The sequence below is a fragment of the Megalobrama amblycephala genome, linkage group LG9, assembly GCF_018812025.1.
Source record: "Megalobrama amblycephala isolate DHTTF-2021 linkage group LG9, ASM1881202v1, whole genome shotgun sequence".
In the NCBI taxonomy this organism is placed as follows: Eukaryota; Metazoa; Chordata; class Actinopteri; order Cypriniformes; family Xenocyprididae; genus Megalobrama; species Megalobrama amblycephala.
Window position 1 is genome coordinate 34,249,315 of NC_063052.1, and position 17,073 is coordinate 34,266,387.

The 17,073-nt window shown below is 35.4% G+C and overlaps 2 protein-coding genes across 2 annotated transcripts in view; one reads left to right on the plus strand and one right to left on the minus strand.

Moving 5' to 3' along the window:
* Window positions 1-17,073, plus strand: part of si:dkeyp-113d7.10 (myoneurin) — an 83,863-nt gene that overhangs the window by 25,474 nt on the left and 41,316 nt on the right. The gene's annotated exons all lie outside the window — the stretch shown is intronic.
* The window catches only part of stx1b (syntaxin 1B), a 46,710-nt gene that overhangs the window by 20,314 nt on the left and 9,323 nt on the right, over window positions 1-17,073 (minus strand). The window contains exons 2-3 of the mRNA XM_048203064.1: window positions 6,315-6,389; window positions 245-344 (exon numbers count right to left, since the gene is read on the minus strand). Of these exons, the coding sequence (XP_048059021.1) occupies window positions 245-344; window positions 6,315-6,389 (175 nt within the window). The remainder of the gene's footprint in view (window positions 1-244; window positions 345-6,314; window positions 6,390-17,073) is intronic.

Sequence of the window (17,073 nt, forward strand, 5' to 3'; positions counted from 1 at the left end):
ATAGATCCTAGAGGGAGATATGGGGGAGGTAAAACATCAAATTTGCACATTTTTTTTTTTTTTTTTATTGTATGCCTGAACGTCTCACGGATGAAGTGTCACATACGGTACGAAAAACAAGAATATTCTAGAGGTTGAATTTTCATTTTTTAAAACACACTAAAATGAATGTGAATGCTTCTTCATAGATGCTGTGTATACACTGGGGCAGTAGTTTGGATAAAACTGTGTGGGTGGAACTCACTTTCATCAGGGTTGGGTGCTGCCAGGATGGCACTGTGCTGCTTCTTGACCTGTTCTACATCCTCTGACAGCTTTTCAATACAGCCACGGATCTCTTCCACCTGTCAGGAGAACATGCCTTAAATAATGCGCATAATCAATATAGTGTCATTTGCAAATTATATGAAAGAGGACTTAATCTAAATGACTATTTACTTGCATATTGTGAAACTCTGTGTAAAAAAAAAAAAAGAGAGAGAAAAAAGTAATTGGCTAATCAGCTTGAATAATATGGAGCAATTTATTTTTTGTATATTTATAATATAAATATTATTTATTTAGATTATATTTTTTGACATTTTAATCATATTTCTAAATTATTCACGTCACATTAAATGTTAGCTGTAGAAATTAATTTGCGATCAATGTTCATCTTTTGGAAGAAAGCATGCAGGAACTACGCTGCTTTAAGGTGTGAACGGCATAAAAATGAATAACTATACTTCCTTATGATCAGGTAATGAAAAACAGTATGGGAAACAAGAGACTGTTTTGTTTTATATTTTTGATATTACATATTTAATCATTTTGAATATACTTACAGTATAGTGGCCAAAAGTGATGTCTGGCCTAGGAAAATTGACATCTTCAAGCAAAAGGAACTGGATGAATATTTGAATGCTATCCCGATCTGAATTCTGACTTGTGGCGCAGCCTGAATCATAATCACACCATGTTCGTTCGTTGGCCAGAGGAGAACTGGCCCATCCGACTGAGCCTGGTTTCTCCCAAGGTTTTTTTCTCCATTCTGTCACCTGATGGAGTTTGAGTTCCTTGCCAGTGTCGCCTCTTGCTTGCTTAGTTGGGGACACTTAATATTCAACAATATAGATGAAATGAACTAATTTAATAATTGATGATCTTTACAACAGAACTAAATCAACACTGAACTGACTTGAGCTGAACAACTGACGAAATGCATCATTTTTCTGTTAGAACTGTAATCTGTATTGTATAAAGCGCTATATAAATAAAGATTACTCAACTTGACTTGTTAATTTTTTTTTAAGATTTTTTAAGTGTAGTTGTGCTTGGAGTAAATTGTTTTATATAACGCAATGAAACATGCCAAATTGTTCGGACATAATTTTTGGCCAGGCTGTAATATAAAGAAATTATGAGCACATACAGAAACAAGAGAGAACCAACAAAATATTAAATACTGAGTATGTTATAGTCAACATATGCTTTTTCATGTGAGCTTTTTGTTTTTCTATTAATTTTTTGCATATCACAATAAAACATGTAGCTGTATAGTTTGCCTATTTTTTTTTTTTTTTGCCAAATAATTTTGCCAGATAAATACCTCAACCAAGTTTAGTGTGTTGTTTTTCCTTCATATTTAAATATTTAAAAAATATATAAAATCTTTTCCTTATATTTTGATTGTTAAATCAAACTTTTAGAGTCATAAAAAACAAATATCCCCTCCAGACATCACTTTTGGTCACTACTGTAGATTTGTTTTCATTACAAAGTATATTATCAGAATTACAGTTTAAGTAGTTAAAGGCTTGAATACACTACACAACTTTTTTGCTCTGTTTTGGAGTCTGGACAAGTCATCGCTAGTTGCTGAAATTCAGAGCAAATCTACAGATTTTGTGCAGTTGGGTCACAAAGTGTATGATGGGCATTTGATGGGCACAGATTCCATTTTTTTTTTTTTTTTTTTTTTTTAGCTTCAGACTATGATTCCATCAAGTCAGGATCAGACATTTAATATTCTGAGTCAATTTTAAAACAAATATTGTTTTCATTTTTGTCATGCATCTTCTGTCAATGAGATGCGTGTTTCTGCATGAGTTTCTTAGTAGTAGTATTTGATATATGAGTTTACATTTATGATGCCCAGTTTTTCTCTGTAACCATTTACAAAGTCGGCAAGTGTATGATGAATTGTGTTTTAAAATCTGTTCAGATTTTAAAGTCAAATAGTGTGTTCAGGGCCGAGTTTAGCTCATATTGTGACATAGGCAAAATAATTTTTTGGGCCCCCCAAAAACCCACCCCGCTGTTGGTCAGAAAACTCTTATGACCAAAACAGCTACTTTTCAGGGAACTGTATTTTTAAAATGTCGAAGTTAATATTGCGGCTTTCTGTATGATTATATACTTGCAATTTTTGACCAGCGAATGTCGTGATTTGTCCGTCATTAGAACGGCTGCATCTGAGGCATGTTACATGTTATAAAGTTTACTGTAGCTGTGTTTTTTTCTGTCATTTGGCCAAAATCTCGTTATAAAAAATGAAGTGCTATGCACAAGTTATTTAAGATAGCATTGGCTATGACTCGATGGCGAATGCTAGTCTAAGACACTCTTCTCCACTCCTCAAATACATAAAAAATTAGCGTTTATATATATACACACTGCCCTCCAAAAGTTTGGAAACACCCCTGGCAAAGTGTGGTTTTGGATGATATCAGCATAAATCCTTATCATTTTTTGGTGCAAATACATTAAAGTAACTTGACATTATCATTGAAGACCAGCAATAATAATTTTCATTTTGATTACATAATAATGGATAATGGCAATATAATCATGTCAAAGTCAGACATGCCCCTTTGCCAGCTGTGATGCCTGGTTACTGGATTAAACTTGGCCGAGGTTTGTAAAAGATCTTTGGGTCAGCACACGTTAATAACTTCAACAATTGATTGCCGATTAGGTTTAGAATACAATGAACAATTAGAACCCAGTTTAGGTCAGATAGCTGCTAATGGTGGATATTTTGATGAATCGAAATTATGTAATAAAATATGTTTTCGTAGTTTGTGTTGTCCCTTATCAGTGCAAAATTATCACAAATTAAAAAGGATTCATGCCAATATTGTCCAAAACCCGACTTTTCTAGGGCGTTTCCAAACTGGTGCACTGGTGCTACAGAGGTCAAAAGTTTTGTAGCACAGGCCACACAATTGTAGCACAAGTATAAAACTGCAGGGTGACCTGTTAAAGGATTAGTTCACTTCAGAATTAAAATTTCCTAATAATTTACTCACCCCCATGTCATCTAAGATGTTTATGTCTTTCTTTCTTCAGTTGAAAAGAAATTAAGGTTTTTGAGGAAAACATTCCAGGATTTTTCTCCATATAGTGGACTTAACCGGGGTTCAACGGGTTGAAGGTCCAAATTGCAGTTTCAGTGCAGCTTCAAAGGGCTCTACACGATCCCAGCTGAGGAATCTTATTTAGCAAAACAATCGGTCATTTTCTAAAAAACCTTTTTAACTACAAATACTTATCTTGCACTGCTCTGCGATGTGCCACGCATGATGTAACCACACTGGAAAGGTCACACGTGACGTAGGGGGAAGTACAGATCTAGTGTCTACAAAGCGAATGTGTAAAGACAAAGGCCTTTACAAAAAAGGTAAAACAACAATGTCGGACGATTTTGAAGTTGGAGCAATATATATATATATATATATATATATATGTTTTTTTTGTTTTTTTTAGAAAATGACTGATAGTTTTGCTAGACAAGACCCTTATTCCTCATCTGGGATCATGTAGAGCCCTTTGAAGCTGCAATTTGGTCCTTCAAACCGTTGAAATCCACTACATAGAGAAAATCCTGGAATGTTTTCCTCAAAAACAGTAATTTCTTTTCGACTGAAGAAAGAAAGACATAAACATCTTGGATAACATGGGGGTGAGTAAATTATCAGGAAATTTTAATTCTGAAGTGATCTAATTCTTTATCATAAATCATTAGAAAGATCTGTTTCATTATAAAATATAAAATTATTATGATAAAAATCTGTGATGGTAATTTCTTATTTTTTTGTCAGGAAATCTAATGCACCACTCAGAGAAAAAAAAGCTTTTCTACACTGGAGAAAAACGTATGGATCCGCATACTTCAAATTTCTTTCTTTCCTTTTTTTTTTTTTAACCAAAATAAGGTGTTGTGAGCATTAGTGAATACACACACGTAATGCAATGTCTTTTTAATTCATACTTGCCCTCGTGCAGAAAGTGAGAAATAATAAATAATAATTAGAATATTAATTAGAATATTAGAAATAATAAATCTTATGATGTTCCAGGAAATCCCTTATATGGACAAAGGCATCCAGCTATTGCTGTGCAGAATAAAACCAAAGTCCCTTTAAGACAAGTCATTTCACTCGGCGGCCATCTTTGAAACGCCTCTCGGGCATCCTGGGCATCATGCAGCTCTCTTTGAATGGGGAAACATCAAATTCTCTAAAACTGTTCGCCAAGCTTACGATTCAGTTTCATATTTGAAATCACCAATGAAATCTGACAACAACCGGCTCATAAATTAAGTTTCTAAACGCTCGAATCATGACAAAAAAAATGTATTTTTCAGGCTGGATCAAGCTAATGTGCATGCGCAGACCTAAATGCACGTCTCTTCGGAGGTGCGCGTCTGACTGTTTCTATAGAAACCGGTGATTCTAACGGCCGCTGAAGTGACGCGATGACTTTACCAGTCGGCGATTGGCTCTTATTTAGAAGGCGGGACTTATTCCGCCATATTGCGCGTTACACTTTCTCCCATTCAAAACAATACGAGTGACACGTCTTGTGTTATTCTATAGTCTTTGATAAAACATAGATAGAGACATTTTGACTGATGAAACATGAAGACAATTAACATACAATTGCGACAATATATGGTTTATCTGTGTTTTTCTAGACATTTTGAGTACTTTCATGAGAATAAAGTATATTTATAATGCAGTGTTAATCGACATAGCCTTTATCACTGTATAGAACACTATAAATTAATATAATTTCTGCCTCATTCTATGATATGAAGCCACGTCAACTCACAAAAGGAAGTTATTTCAAGCACTCAACTGATGTTATGAAGTGAGTTTGGAGTAAAAACATGCCATTAAATGTTTTCTTTTGTTGATCAGGTTTGTAAACGCTTCTCATTACAAGTTTGGAAAGTTGCTTTTTCAAATGCATGTTATAAAAGTGACTCACAACCCTCTGTAGCACCTGCATCTTATATGCACTGTACAGCCCTGCCAATAGTAATAAATTTATGAATGAATGAATAAATAAATAAATAAAATGATGAAATATAGAGAATTTTTAGTTTTTTGCCCAACAGTGACGATATTTTAAATTTTATTAATTTATAAAGTAATTCTCTTACAGATTTTTAGCTTTAGAGTGAAATAATACTAAGAATTCAAAAATATATATTATTTCTCCATATTGTAATATGGAGACGTGCGAGCATAGGCACACGTCTAGAATGCCTATGCATAAATCCGGCCCTGGGTGTGTTCCAGTGTTACATGAATCTTAGAATGTTTTAGTAATTGGTTTGTCTCTTATTTGCATAAAGGGTTAGTTCACCCAAAAATGAAATTTCTGTCATTAAGTACTCACCCTCTTGTTCCACACCTGTAAGACCTTCGTTCATCTTCACAATTTAAGATATTTTTGATGAAATCCGAGAGTTTTTTTTTTATCTCCCATAAAAAGCAACAAAATTACCACATTCAGTAGTAAAAACATAGTCAATGTGACTGCAGTGGTCCAACTTTAATGTTATGAAGCGACAAGAATACTTTTTGTGTGAAAAAATAAAACAAAAATAACAACTTTTTTCAACAATTTTACCTCTTCTCTATCAGTCTGCTACGCAGTTGACATAGTGAATGCAGTGCAGAGCTTCCATCTTTATGTCCGAACGCCGGCTCAGTATTGACTATTTTAATGATGTTTTTACTACTTCTCTGGACCTTAAATGTGGTAATTTCATTGATTTTTATGGGAGATCAAAAACCTCTCGGATTTCATCAAAAATATCTTAAATTGTGTTCTGAATATGAACGAAGGTCTTGCGGGTTTGGAACAACATGAGGGTGAGTACTTAATGACAGAAATTTCATTTTTGGGTGAACTAACCCTGTAATGACAGCAGCACTCAGATTGACATGAACAAAACCTGATGAGCAAATCAGATCATCTACTTCTGCATTTGCATAAATCACAACTGGATAATATGATATTTGCCTTAAGATAAAGTTTACCTGTTCAAAAAATTCATCCATAAAGTGGTCTCGGTCGACATGAACGACTTCCTCATCATCGTCACTGTCCTTAGCCTGTGAGAAAAACAAAAACATCACTTAGAAATACTTGATAATCTCAATCCAATAAAAATCATTTCTTCAGTAGTTTTTATAATGTTGAGCAATAACTTAGACAAGCACAGAGAGAACTAGTAAAATTAAATGTTGAACAGCATACTTCTACATAAGAAAAGTGTATGAATTATTTACATTTACATGAATTAGTTTAGCTGATGCTTCTACCCAAAGGGACTTACAAATGAAGAATACAACAATAGTGATTCATCTTAAAGAGACAGTAATGTGAGGAGTACAAAATTGCTCAAAAAAGAGAAAACATCAGTATTAATCAGCATTTATTCCATCAATGCAGAATAATTTTCATTCTTTGCTGCTGTTTTTGGTGGTTTCTTTCAATATCTCAACCAAGAACACAGTGATAATGAGACAATGGCCCAAACACACAGCAACTGGGTTTCAAAAGACCCAAGCGTATTTAATACATCCAGACTGCTTTTCCATTTCTCATATAGGATAAAGTAGGGCAGCCTAATAAACTAATGCAAATCACATGTTTTCAGATGAGCACACGGTGCCACATTTAAAAGATCGTTTGATTGTGTTCACATATTGGTATGAGAATTGGGGATAGCTGGAGGGCGATCTCAGATTAGCTGTATGACCAATCCACACTGAGCGGAATAGGACGTTCTCCTGTGTGTGTGTAGCCATAAAGACCATCCCCTGTCCCACCTTTTCTGGGAACTAATAACTCTTCATTTCAAGCAAACTGCTTCCCACCCAATGAAACAGCTATGTCCAAAGAGAAAGATTATAGTGACAGTCAGGAGGGTAAGCTGGAATCTTGTTTACTGGAACACATTTTGGAATTTTATGGGCACTGATTAATATTCATTAATATTTACAAAGCAGTTCTTGGACAGTCGTGTGAAATTATTGTTGCCAATGAAATTAATACAGCTTTTATGAGGGTTTTGACTTGTTATTTTTATCATCACCACCACAGACAGGCTCTTAATATCTTTTTAACTGTAATAAAATGAAACAGAGAGCAGATAGTATATTCATGCATATGTTAAGACGGGGCATGTTTATATTTAAATTGAATAATTACATTAATTCTAAATAATTAAGCAATTGCAGTTATTGAAAGAGGTCAACTTGCTTTTCTTAGAAGAAATGCTTATGACAAAAACCTAACAGTAGACAAGAGGTCATTCATTTCCATTGGAGAGTTTTATGAGGGCTTCATGGAGTTCTAACTCTCTACTGATGTGACATTTTCGGATCGTATTTGTTTTGGGCTTCAGATGCATTGAAATGTTTCAACTTGTGCGGTTGAAACTGTCCGCGACGGTCAGACATGATGTGATATATTCCAATCCAAACTATAAGCACAAAGTAAAAACCGGCAATAATATTTTTCTAATGTCATCTTAATCACCTAGTCAAAAATAATTATTTATTCTGTTTAACACTGTAGCCATAAAGTGTTCCTTTTAAAAGTAAGATAATGGATATATGGATAAATGGCATTATTCATCAAATATTCATATTATTCAATATGTTTATGACAGGCACTAGGGAGCATATATACATAAATAAAATAGCTGCTAAAAAAGCCAATGTGGTGGGTGGGCAAAAAGGTTCAATTCTTACTCTGCTGCTGATTTGGCTGACAAATTTACAAGAATGTATGTAGGTGATTGATAACTGGCTATTTCTTGAGCAGAATGTTTTTAATCTTAGATATTTCTACAGCATAGGTCTATGATAGACATAACTGTCTGCCTGTCGGGTGATTGATGCATCAGCCTGACTATCTGCAGCTAACGTCACTTAATTCATGCAGAGGCTATTTTCACTCTCCCGTCATCAGATAATGGCAATAAAGTCCCTTCCCCCATGAGCAAAGGTGAAATGTCTGATGCTTTTAGCTTACTGACAATTGCTTATTCAACATTTTAGCCTGCCGTTTCTGTTTTAGCTACCCGATTCTATGCATTTCCCTGTGACGAGAGGATTGAATGTCAAAGCACAATGAAATAGTAACAGAAAGCGGCCTGTGTGTTGTCACATCAGCCATGCTAATGTTTACTCGCCTGCTTCTCGCCTTATCTGGCCACTCCCTTCCCGAGCCCTGCCCTCCCTGCCCCCTCAGCATCTGGTTTCATGGGGAGTGGCTTTGCCGCCGGTCCCCTGCGCTGTATGTCTACGGTACCGCAATATCAGTCGCTAATGACCTTCACAAAAAAATTCTATAGCAACAGATTTCAGGATGAGGAGGAGAGGCCTGGTGGATTTCTGAATTTAAGTGCTGAATTGTGCCACTGAAGCCTCCTACCAGTGTGGTTAGTGTGTGGGTGATGATGGAAGATTCTGCAAATGTTGTTGCCTTTTTTTTGGAAGACGCATTCTGTGTCTACAAAGCTGGAGAGCACAGATAAGGTCTGGGGGAAGAGTTTGGAGACAATAAATCTCCTACGATGTTAGACAAGGGTCACAGTGGGACAGCAATAAACAATTCATATCTGCTTTCATCTCTTTTGTTGTTGAGTGACAAGAAGGGATTCTCTGCTAAAACAAGGGGAGACATTTTAGAGAATTGTTTTAGAGATATATTTGGTACTACCTCAAAATATGTGATCCTGGAATTGACTAGAACAGAATGGAGATTTATACTGGCTTACAATTAAGTAGCTCAGGATTAATTAGGGATGCCATTATTAGCCATCCATCAACAGAATACTCTTTTTTTTTTAGGTTTATCTAGATTTTATATGAAAGAAAAATACATTTATCTTACCTATATAAGATCTATATATATAAAGCTGAATCAGTATCATTACTCCAGTCTTCAGTGTCACATGATTAAATGTTAAAAACACTTAATATTCTTGATGCATTTTTTTTCAGGATTCTTTGGTTGAAAAGAACGGCATTTATTTAAAATATATGTAACAGTATAAATGTTTTTATTGTCAAAAATTGTCAAAAATCACGCTGACCCCAAACTTTTGAACGATAGTGTATATATTAATGTGAATTTATGTTTTAATATTTCTATATTTTTAGCATTGAGCTATAATTGGCGTGCTGACAACATGCTGTTGTGTTTGGCCATTGTGTTTTCATCTCATGCTGTTTTGGGGCGTTTCACAACCTAAATTGTCCAGCTTTTAGATGAAATGCATTCTGCTAGTCTTCTAGCTGTTTTTGCACACAAGGAAGAGAGTTTTATCGGGGTCATGTGAACCCAAAACCAGCCTTCCTTAAGGCAGATTATTTGTACATTTCTAAATTTTATCCAAAGTGACTTGCACTGCACTAGGGTATTTATTTTATTAGTTCTAGTTGCTAGGCATGAGAATGAAGGGTATACCAAGTGGAAGGGTATGTTTTTCTAAAAAAATAAATAAATAAAAACTATTATCCTTTAGGGTTCAAAGTAGGTGTAGGAAATATGTACATTTCCTTCTCTGCAATCCAAATATATATCACATAAAGATACATAAAGAACCCTGATAGTGTTCTTTTTCACATAATATATTGGCTTTTCTTTTTTAAAAAGAGCACCACTGTATGCTTGGGGATATGTCACATCTACTCATTGCCAGCCTTATGACAGATCCTCTGCAAAACTACAGCATAAGCAACCCAAGGTCATTATAGTCTATTTGGGTACACAGCAAATGTCTGAGATTGGTTTTAAGTAAAGGATATTATACAATCAGAAGGCCATTATCGCAAAATAAACCCCGACAGGGTGATCAGGATCTGGTCTTGTACCACTCTGGGAGGGTTTGTTTTGCCATAATGACCGTCTATGACTGTACATTACCCTGCTTGTTACACGGCTACTTAACAAAGAAATAAATACATGGACATGAAATGTTTATTTGAGTTTAAATTGTTTTAATTAATCTTATACTTCTCCAGGCCACAGAGAGACAAAACTTAAGCACAGCTGTGAGGGAAACTGCATATTTTATGACAGTTTTATTTGGATTATGTTGGTATTTTCAAAGAAAGACCTCGTAACTGAATCAAACACAATGAATCAAGACTATGCGTGACCTGAAGTTTATTATTTTTAATTTCTAATACTACTAGTATGTAGACTACTATGAACTGTGTAGGTCCAACAATATGCAAAATTATTTAGATGGCATAAGAATAGTGGCAAGCCTGTAAATAGATAAACTACAGTAAGGCATATAATTTCTTTTATCTTTCTTTAGTGTTTTACATGATTTTTGAGGATGAAACCGTGTCACAAAACTTGACCTCTAACTAGCTTCTACCTATTAAAAGAGGAATTTGTGATCTAAATCTACATCCCCCCCAGAGCCTTTAATATCAACAAGATATTTATATCCTAACTGTGCATAATTATAGCCTATAGTTTGATTAGCATTTTCCCCCTGCTCTCAGAACAGATCTGCAGCCCACCATTAAAAGATTAGTCCACTTTTAAATAAACTTTTCCTGATAATTTACTCACCCCCATGTCATCCAAGATGTCCATGTCTTTCTTTCTTCAGTAGAAAAGAAATTAAAGTTTTTGAGGAAAACATTCCATTTTTTTTCCCATATAGTGGACTTCAATGGGCACCAAACAGTTGAAGGTCAAAATTAGTTTCACTGCAGCTTCAAAGCGTTCTGCACGATCCCAGACGTGAAATAATGGTCTTATCTAGAGAAACCATCACACCATTTTCTAAATTTTTTTTTTTTTTATTTTATACATTTATCCAGAAATGCTCATCTTGAACTAGCTCTCTTCTTCTTCTCTATTAGAATTCCGGCAGTGTAGACACTGCTAAGTGTTTTGAACTAATTTTTATGTGCAATATGCTAGTTCAATAGTATATAAAAATTAGTTCAAACTTTGACCTGTGGAGGGCAGTAATACAATTAGCAGTGTCTACACTGCTGGAATTCTAATAGAGAAGAAGAAGAGAGCTAGTTCAAGATGAGCATTTCTGGTTAAATGTATAACATTTTTTATATTTTTTTAGAAAATGAGTAATTGTTTCTCTAGATAAGACCCTTATTTCTCATCTGGGATCGTGTTGAACGCTTTGAAGCTGCAGTGAAACTAATTTTGACCTTCAACTGTTTGGTGCCCATTGAAGTCCACTATATGGAAAAAAATCCTGGAATTTTTTCATCAAAAACTTTCATTTCTTTTCGACTGAAGAAAGAAAGACATGGACATCTTGGATGACATGGGGGTGAGTAAATTATCAGGAAAAGTTTATTTAAAAGTGGACTAATCCTTTAAGAACCACCTTTACATAGTGTACAAGCTAATTAAGGGCAAAAGATACTTAGGAAAAGCAACCATCTGCATACGTTTTAATATTCATACCCATGCCAAACATAGATAACTGCTATGGTTTATGAATGAAAACTAAGGAGGAGTATGTTGTATAATGATCAGCATGTGCACCAGCAAATATATAGAAACATGCTCCAATCTATCTATCATTGGAGACAAGTGGCTAATTACATGCTGACGATTCAGCACATGGAGACATACTGCTGTACATGAGTCATTTTGAATATCGCCATGTCTCATATAGACACGTCTAAAGACATTGAATCAAAGATAAGTCCAATTTGCTTACCAGTTTTTCCATTTGCCCTTATATGAACCCATTGTGCTAATGTTTGAACCCCTGTCTCAACCTGTGCTTTAGCATTTACATTTATGCATTTTGCAGACACACTTATCTATTCATGCATTCCCTGGGAATTGAATCCTTAACCTCAGGGCTGCTAGCCCCTGCACCACTGAGCCACTTGAGCTACAGGAATGTTAGCAGGATAAAAGAACTTTTTGTTAAATGCACAAATCTTCTAAAAGCAAATTTTGAACTACACTAGCATAGATGACCTTAAAGCTGATAGACATTGACATTTGACTTATTTTTATTGCATGGGGCCTTTAAGATGGAAAAGTGGGCATACAGAAGAAGAGCAACATTTTAATTTAGTATTACATTAAAAATTGGGTTATACTTTATTCCGATGGTCTAACTTTTCAACTACGGAACATGTCAACTAGACCTCATTAGAGTATTAGTAAACTGTAGTTAGGTTAGGGTTAGGTGTTAGGGTTCAGGTTAGTAGAATAAGTTGATGTAGTTAAAAAAATACTTATAGTAGTAATGTCTGTTGGGAGACCATAACAATAAAATGTTCGCAGATATTAAGCAGACAGTCTACTAATAGTCTACTGAAAGTTAGTTGACATGTAATTTCAAAGTTACTTATTGTTAGTAGAATGCCTAAAGTGGACCACCGAAATAAAGTGTTACCAAAAATTGCTATTTAGTTTGAATTATACTGGTCTACCCACCAGGCTTCTTAACTTTAGCCATCAAAAGTCCCATTGTCAACCAGCTTCAAACAAGATGATGCTAGAATGCTAACAAGGCTGTAGAAATATTCCAGATATATTTAACATTTGTAAAACAAAAACGCCATTTTCACTTATTTTGTAGGACTTGTACTATTATGATTTCTGAATCAGATTGTGAGAAATCCCATTGGCACCCAGTTGCCCTATTTCACTATGAACCTCAGGAGGTAGTTAGCTCAGGTAATTGACTCACCTACATAGAAAGTCTGAGATGAATAACTTACATTTATGCATTTGGCAGATGCTTTTATCCAAAGTGACTTTCATTACATTTAGGGTTCGTGCCTTCCTCCGGAATCGAGCCCATGATCTTGACATTGCCAGCGTTATGCACTACTGACCGAGCTACAGTCCGAGTATATGAGTCCAGATCCTACCCTGATATTTACCTTTAAATTATGCAGGGCCTCCCTTTTATGCTGTCAAGATAAAATGAAATTTGTTGACTTTGTTGTCACTATTAGTTACCATCTTACTGAGCTGATTCTGCTAGACTGCGTCTATTACGTTACTTTAGTGGCCCAGAATTTATATCCCGCCTAGTGTACAATTACCAAAAATGAAATGAATACACTGAAATATTCACTTTTTCTGACTTGCTGGTTTCAATGGTATATTTTGCAAACCAGCTGTACCATAACTAGACAGGAAGCCATTTTGTTTTAGTCGTTTTATTGGCGGTGTTAAAGACTGGTGGGTGGTGTGCAGCAGAGAGGACGTGACATTGTCCCTGCAATAAAACTGTCCTCACAATATACTGCAGGCATAGTCATACCCACGCAGTGATTGGAATACAAACACACATACAAACACAATTTGGGTATTTATGCATCTCTCTGTACATGTGTACATTGTTTTAATATGTCACCAAGTATCTTATTTTTACTCTTAATAATTGACTTGCACAGTATACTGCACGAAAATAATATAAAAGCTTCAGCAATTATATAAAAGTTTCATACTCCCAAAAAAGCTTAAATGTGAAGAATCGAATGCTGCTGTATTAATAATAACAAAAGATAATAAAAAACTATGAAATACTTACTTTTATTAGTTTTTTAATAGTTATTTTATTCCTTATTCAACTAAAAAAAATTCTGACATAAATTGCCCACATTCATAAGTTTAAGAATGCACTGAATTGCTCAAGTGGTGCTTTCCACGCATTGAATGTGTGTCAGTTTCAGTTTTTTCATACTTTGATTTATTTACCCACACTGCGATTGGAAAAAAGCCCTTGGCAGGGATCGAGCAATAGTGAGTATGCTTAGGATGCGAAAGCGAGAGTGTATGAGTGTGTGGCAGGGAGAATCAAGAGGAATAAGTGTGCAGCTGTAGGGGGAGGGTCAGGAAAGTGCAATGAGAGGGGGATGGGGAGAGAGACAGACCTCCACAGGGAAAGAGAGAGTGATGGGGGAGGGGGGGCCGGAACGATGCGGAACAAGTTGTCACCGGAAAAGGACGTTTAAAAAAAGTATCTCGTTCCAAGCAGGTGACGAGGACCTTCGCCAGCGGATACGGCAAGCTCTCGGAAACGTACACTAGAATCTGTGCCGGGTTCTCTCGGAATAATGCGGTGAAAAATCAGGTGTGAGGGTAATGCAGAAGTGTCATAATCCTGCATCCCTGCCGTTGGCCCATCTGCGCTGAGGATGGCCATTGGCCACAGGCATCAGAAGTCCTTACAGCGTTAGACAGTAACCTCCTTTAGCCTCATAATACTGCATTAGTTTCTGTTGACAAACATGAGGAACCGCGAGAAGTGGTGGAAAATGTGATTATATTTCCAAAGTGGAAGTAAATCGCATTCCTGCTCTAACCCGTGGATTCTTTCAGTATAATGGTGCATTCTGGCATTGAAAACATTGGAGGAATGGCATTACATTTTGCATCATGTCTAGCAACACCAAATGATGTGACTGAGAGAGAACTGAAACCAATGGAAAGATATTATCAAGAGATGACAAGATTATGATTAGCACGATTATTGTTATTGAATCACATTGCATGTGCCATGCAACCAATATTATTCCTAGCAAAGTGATAGTTCTTGCAAAACATGCTTTCTTTTATCCTTAATCGCATTAAATTGATCATTTAATTCGATTCTATGCTTAATTATGGCAATGCAATATATAATCACTGCATTAAATGTTGCATCATGTCTAGCAATAAGAAGTTCCTTCAAGGGAACCTTCAATTTAAGGGAAAAGTTGTGGCTGTAAAAACAAAAAACAGGCATTAACTGTGTATAAAAGATGAGGAAGATGCATCATAGTGTGTATTTTGTGTTGTCTTTTAGTGGTGCATGACGTCCTCTCTCCTTTCCACCCAAGGGACAGGGTTATTCCCAGTTCAATTGGGCTATAAACCGAGGCTAATAACAAGAAACTAAATAGACAGTCGATGAGTCCTTCGTCAAAGAACTGAAAGCATATATATGGTCATTTGAGCAACCTCATGCCATTAGAAATCAATTGAAGCAGATGTGAACAAGCCTAAATAAAAGATCATAAATCACAGTCCAAAAATTATTTAACTATAGGGCTGCACATCATCTTAATTTTAAAAAAAAGAAATAAATGACCTAAACTGTAAAAATCTTTTTGCAGATTTAAAATTAATGAAATAGTATATCAAACTTTACAGCAGCAGAATATGATATCGGTAACAAGCGATTTGAATGCAAAAAATTATGTATAGTGTTAGAATGAAGATATTTGATGTTTAATGTAGAGTTAAAAGGAGTGTAATTTTGGACCAATGAGATTTTAGAGTGGATGAGGCTACTGCAGCACAACACTGTAAAAATAGAAACCAGCAATCAACAAAATGTCCTGTTGCTTATTACAGTGTTGGTTAAAATGCGTTGTTAGTGTTTAAAAAAACATCGCTTTTAAAACTTTGCTCTACACTCTTAGGAAATATCTGGAGCAAAGTTATGAGACTGAGAGAGAAGCGTAGAAATTACAAACGAAAAACAGAGATGATAAGGTTTTGATTAGCATGATCGTTGCTATTGAATCACATTGCATGTGCCACATAACCAATTTGGTTCTTAGCAAAGTGATAATTCTTGCAAAATATGGCTTGTTTTATGTTTGATAGTTTTATCAAATTTCATGATTAATTATGGCAATGCAATGTATAGTCAAATTTTATATTTCAAATGTATGAATACTTTAATGAATAACAATAGCTTACACGTCACAGAAGCAGGAAAGTCTTTAACACAACATGTCAGCTCGGGTAAACTATTAATCATTTCCATTTAGTGTTTTAATAAGGAAACAAATCATGTAAAAATGTTTTTAGGATATTCACATTCTTGTCAGTAAAATCAGATGTTAATAAGATCATGAAATGTGCCAGCAGCTCCAAAGAAACACAGGCACTTCTTAGAAACATAGAAAAACACGTCATATTTGAGGTGCGATTGGGACTGACATCTCGACCACATACCAGTACTGATAAAACCGCTACCTGTATCCCATTGGAATAGCCACTGCCTTTTCACATTAGTCAATAATGACTCAGGTATGAAAAATAACTATCTGGTTCAAATGACAGCAAGCCACTGGAGAACGAACAACAAACTTGCTGACTCATTCACAACCCGCAGTCAATTTAAAGCATAAATCCACTCTGTAACTTTTAAATCATGGGAAATCTCGCCGATCTATTGAAATTACCCATCAGGGCAGTATTTTGTGGGCATGACTAAAAGGCGCTGGTCAGAAAGAGAAAACTGTGATACAGTCTTAATGAAATCGAAAGCCCGCGCAGCCTGACCTCAGTTTAACTTGCTTGATGTTGACGCTTGACATTGCTTACAAAAGATTGTCCTGGTCTATTATGAAATTTCCATTAAATGGTGTGAAATTTGTTCCACAGACGACGTATATACAATATCATGGATGATTCTCTGCAGATGTTCATGCACAGTGTATTATAAGGCATTCGGTGCTTTACTTTGACAATGACTAAGCAAAATGTGAGTAAAATATAGTTTAGTAGAAGGTCGCATGAACATTAGTTCATCTGTGACTTCAATTTATATTCATCTTGCGCTTTTCCCATAGTCAGGTCTTTGCTTACATGAATGATATTGGAGTCAATAACTCAGAAATTGCATTGCAATTCAGTCTCTTTTTGCATTTGTCTGTAGTTCTTCAAAAGGCAAAAAATGAAGGAAAATGGATCAATAAAAGAATGGATCAATAATGCTGTTATTGACAGGACCTCCCTCTTCAAATTCTTCAGTAA